This window comes from Beta vulgaris, chromosome 6, assembly GCF_026745355.1.
Source record: "Beta vulgaris subsp. vulgaris cultivar EL10 chromosome 6, EL10.2, whole genome shotgun sequence".
NCBI lineage: Eukaryota > Viridiplantae > Streptophyta > Magnoliopsida > Caryophyllales > Amaranthaceae > Beta > Beta vulgaris.
The window spans coordinates 20525573-20530890 of NC_079207.1; the positions used below are offsets into that span (position 1 = coordinate 20525573).

At 32.6% G+C, this 5318-nt stretch overlaps 1 protein-coding gene across 1 annotated transcript; it reads right to left on the minus strand.

Annotated features, from left to right (window-relative positions):
* Nucleotides 1-847: 847 nt before the first annotated feature.
* LOC125499115 (uncharacterized) lies at nucleotides 848-3331 on the minus strand. The gene is made up of 2 exons (XM_048647649.2): nucleotides 2795-3331; nucleotides 848-1860 (listed from the first exon to the last, which is right to left on the minus strand). The coding sequence occupies exons 1-2, from the start codon at nucleotides 3275-3277 to the stop codon at nucleotides 1405-1407; spliced, it is 939 nt and encodes a 312-aa protein (XP_048503606.1). The 5' UTR covers nucleotides 3278-3331; the 3' UTR covers nucleotides 848-1404.
* Between the last annotated feature and the right edge of the window lie 1987 nt (nucleotides 3332-5318).

Below are 5318 nucleotides of genomic sequence, written 5' to 3' on the forward strand. Positions count from 1 at the left end.
TTATATATATTAAAAGTTGAAGTTATGGATGACACTCATATTTTTTCTCTATTCTTTTGGTCCTACATCTATTAAATTATTACCCTCTGTTTCTTAAAGTATCATTCAGGTATTTTGCTTGTTAAAATTGTGTTAGCTATTGTTAGTCATACCAATTATTGTGATACTAATTAATAATCGACTTAGCTACACTATTTAATCGAACATTAAAAATATAAAATTTTATATAACTAATCTAGATATTAAAGTATAATGACAAATACTTTCGCTGTCTTTTTCTACTGCAACAATGGGTTTGGTTTAAGAAAATAAAAATATGGATAGTTTAGCATAGAGGATTTAACTAGAATAGGGGATAAGTAAATCTGTAATAAAGTAAATACAACTTTTTGAGGTAATTTGAGTAATTAATGATGGTTTAATTAACATCAAGTAAAGACAATGTTGTGAATTAAAGTTGGTTTTTTTAACAAATGTGAAATGGTTCTAATATATGAAATTACCCAAAGTGATAATTGTTGCAATAGAAAAAGAATGGAGAAATTATATAAACAAAATGGTGTTGAAAAATCTCAACTCACAACAACAAAAAGTCAACAATGTTAACAAAAATTTTGCGAAAAATAAAATAAACAATAACCCAAGATTCAAAACTAGTATACCCTATTATAAAAAGTTTTCGCCACACGTAGATCTAGTTATTTGATAATAAGGAATTCCAACAATAAAAAAATGTTGTCGCACTCATAAGTGTGCATAGACAACTAGTATCATCATCGGACAAGATCGATGTCTTTTTAAGTTATGGTTTATCTTATCAGATTAGTAGATACTCAAATGCAACAAGTGAGAAAGACAAGATTTTAGAACATCTTCAATTAGGACAACAAGCAAGCTTATATTTTGTCTTGATACAAACATACTTTTAACTAGAACTTTATATGCCTTAAAAACACCTCATAAGCATACACTTATAACTAATTAATTATTTGAAGGTTCTCATCAACATAAGTAGAGGTGTATATGCCTTAAGAACACATACGACACAGAAAAGTACTAGAGCATTACATAAGGAATTTTTGTGCTCTCAATTTATATTTATCTTGCTCAATCAACATTGCTACCTTATAAGGAAGCTCTTCATCACTCATATAAGTCTGGACTAATCCAGATTCAAGTTTCGATCCCAAGGATGCCAGTTCATTAGCAATTTCGTTGTCCTCACTTTTAATCCGGCTGACCTGAATTTCGGGATCAATTGATTGCTCATTAAGACCCTCCCTAATCTCAATGATATAGTCACTTAATAAAGGGACTTGGGGGGGCTTCTTCTCTCGTCCACGAACACGGTTTATGACCTCCTCGTTATCTCCTTTTATAAGATCAAGTTTAACCTTTTTAGTTTTAGCCAACTCCAACCCCCTTTTCCAAGCTATTGCTTCTGCAATAGCTAGCAACATGAAATTGATCGTAGTAGAGACTATCAAGGTTGTAAGCTGCTGCTATAACAAGATCCCCTTGTTTGTTTCTAATTATGCATCCTGCCCCTCCTTCATGAAGCTGATTAATGTCAGACCCACTATAGTTGAGGGTATAATGATCAAAATGTTGGGAGGATTCAGATGAATGATTGTGGGTAGTATCGACGATAGAATTCCAAGGCGATTTTGTTTTATACTTAGGTTGTTGTTGATAATCAGAGGAGAGTTCGTTAAAGAGCTTTAACACGCCCCAACCTACCACAGCTGCTCCAGCAACTGCTGCACCAACCTTGCCCAATTGTGAGGCCAGGCTACTGCTCTCTCCTTCATCTTCTGTTGTGCTGCTATCTGACTTCTCTTGCCTAATAAGCCCAGCCACCTGTTTGTTATAATGGACCAAAAAAATCACTCGAATTCAGTATTTCAGAAGAATTTGCCACATACTCTTTGTCTTTGGTTTGTAGTTACTGACTTGTGACTTGTGACTAAAATTTCATGATATATTAATTAATCCAATCGCTAATACTCGATCAAAAATTTATAGGGGGGAGAAATAAAGTTTGTAGTTAGGGAAAAATGTGTTTGAGTAGAATGAAAGCAATGAATATTCATCAACTATAATCTGCATGATCTAAAAGCAGTAATTTATTTATATGTAGAGATGAAGAAACTAATAAGTTACGAAAATTATTTTTGAGCAGCTACAGTTAAGGAAATTTACACTAAAATCCTCACATAACCTGTAAAATAGAGTCCAAATAAGTTGAAATTTAGTACTCCACTGAGAGCATGTTCTCCCCAGCTTATTTTCAATTGAATTCAGTTCAATTCAATTCAGATCAGATTAGTTCAGATCAGTTCAGTTCAGTTCAATTCAATTCAATTCAGCTCTTGACAATACTTTTACTCTCATATATCACTATTCATTGCAGTTATGTTCAATTCAGTTAAGTTGAGTTGTTTTATGCCGAACAGAATAGGCCCTGAGCCACATTCAGCTTCGGATGTTTTGGCTATAAGTTATTACCGGGCAAGCAAATATCAATTTACATCATTACATGGAGCTATATCACGCTAAATTTTAGCAACTAAACTAGTTGGTAATCACATCCACTGATCCACATCTCATATTAAATCATTACGAGGCATCAAAAAGTCACCATTGAAATACTATATACATAGTCATCTCTAGCTTGAATGTAGAAATTTATTCTGTCAAAACAATGAGTTATTAGAAGATAGCACAGATGTTGCCTAAGAAATTAGCACAGATGCAATCAAAACAAGGGAGCATAAGAAGAGTCAATATTAACCTGTGGAGGAAGATCAGCATAAGTGGTGTAAATCATATGACCCCCTTGAAGGCTGGTAGATCCCCAGAAGGCCAACTTATCAGCAACTTTGTTGGCTTTTCTATCAACAAGCACGATCTCCTGAGAAAAGCGATCGAACATCCCGACAATCTGTTGAATGATCTTACTTAAAAGGGGTCTGGCCGGCCTTCGACTGTTGCCTAGTACATGATCAATGACCTCCTTGCTGTCCCCTTTTATGAGATAGACATGGAGGTTTTTTTGTTTGGCCAAAATTAAGCCGTTTTTTAGTGCCTCTGCTTCAGCTATAGCAACGTCGCAGTAGTGAGGATAAGTTTCCGTAAGATTGTATGCTGCTGCTATTACCAATTCTCCTCGGCTATCCCTTATTATACATCCAGCCCCAGCTTTGTTATCTTGATTATTATGTGATCCATCAAAACTCAGAGTATAACGTTTTGCACCAAACAGAGTTCCGTTCATCTCGCTCTTATTTTTTTTTTTTTTTTTTTTTTTTGGCTTTGTGAGTTTTGTTTGGGAGGTTGTTTGTTGCTGCTAATGGTGGAAATGTTGTTTACTTATAGTGTTAGTCTGTTTTTTTTTTTTTTTTTTTTTTTTTTTTTGATTGGGAAATTAAGTCAGTCCAAGGGCTAAACCCTACCAAGGCTACTAGCCTTGTAAGAACTACCAGCACATTGGCTGGTAAAGCATGCTAAGGAAATACCCCAACATAATGTTGGGGGAAAGGATCGAACCCTAGACCTCAAGGATCAGAGGGGAGTGCTCTACCACATCAGCTAGCTCCTCATCCTTCTAGTGTTAGTCTGTTAGAGATCATATAATATCTTTAGGATATTATTTGATTTTCCATAATGTAGGTATCAAAATTGTAATCTCTTAGTTATCCTAGTATCTCTTATTTTCTTTTTGGAAAGTATCCTAATATATCTTTAGTTAGCCTTGTTATCTCTCATGTATATTTCTACCCAAATTATTATGATATGCAGTCTAATTTTAAATAAAATTAAATAAACTCAAATCAGAATTTTTCTAACAAATCCATTTCATTTTACTCTAACCCAACATTGTTCTAGTCATCCTTTTTCTTCTCCTTCCTTTGTTTTCTTGATTCTCGAATTACAACAGACAATTTCAAAAAATAACTTGATAGTCTTACCGAACAGATTAAACTAGTCACTAAATGGATTAGACCAATCACTGAATGGGTTAGAGAATGTAATTACTGAATCGATTAAACTGGTCACAAAATGAATTAAATTGGTCCCTAAATAGATTAAACTAGTTATTATATTAAAAAAGGTGGCATGTTCTCTTCTTAATATTATTAGGCTTGGACCGTGCCTAATTTTAAACTAAAAATTTGCGGTCTCTTACAATACCAACTGATATTTCTATTATATAAGCCAAGAGATGAGCAGTGGTATCCCAAATTAAGATGACTAGAATAGTCTCTAATGATTGAAAACAACGTTTTCTTTTATAAAAAATTAGAAAAAGAAAATTAATGCAACTTGTCATATGAGTAAGTGAAAAATGGAATATGCAATTACTATTAATAACTTGCTAAAATAGATTGACAAAATCAATTCACGAAATTAATTAGAATATTCAATCAAAAAAAGTTATTGATATAGCGTAACAATATAATATTTCGTATTTACAAAGTTCAAAAAATAACATTTATAATCGCACAAAAACTATACTAAAATTGCTGATACTGAATTATTAAATCCTCGAACAATTTTTTCAGTAATAGTATTAAACTAAGAAAAATTCCTCAACTTCAATTTTAAAATATAATAACATATACAAAAGAACATCAATAATTTGCGTCATTACCAAAATAATTTTAAATAAAAAAATTATATTTATTCATATATATAATTACATAAAGTTATTGACATCCGTATCACATGTATATGCGACTAGTCTTTATTAATATTCTTACATATTTTTTGAATGTCGTAGTTGTACTGTAAGTAGGTTGTAAATCTTACTAATACATTCAACCTTTTTCATTAACTTTATCCTATAGATTCTTTACTTAGTCTGATCAACTTCTTTCGAAAAAGTTTAAGATAACCTACCTTAGCTTTATCAAGTACGAACAACCACTGTAAATCTTACTAATACATTCAACCTTTTTCATTAACTTTATCCTATAGATTCTTTACTTAGTCTGATCAACTTCTTTCGAAAAAGTTTAAGATAACCTACCTTAGCTTTATCAAGTACGAACAACCAACCCCCCCTACCCTACCCAATTTCTTTTCTTAAACGTTACCTGGTTTTAACATAGAGTTTTTTTGCGGGGATATACCAGGATAATAGTGCATTTTATGGGGATATACCTCACTAAACTTTTTTAGTAGGGATATACCAATTTAAATTTAAATTTTGTTAAAAGCTACCAAATACACTATTTCCAGCGAGAAAGTCAAATTTTCGGCCTTTGACTTACCCGCGAGTTGAGCCGAGCCACACACTGATACTGAGTAAGATG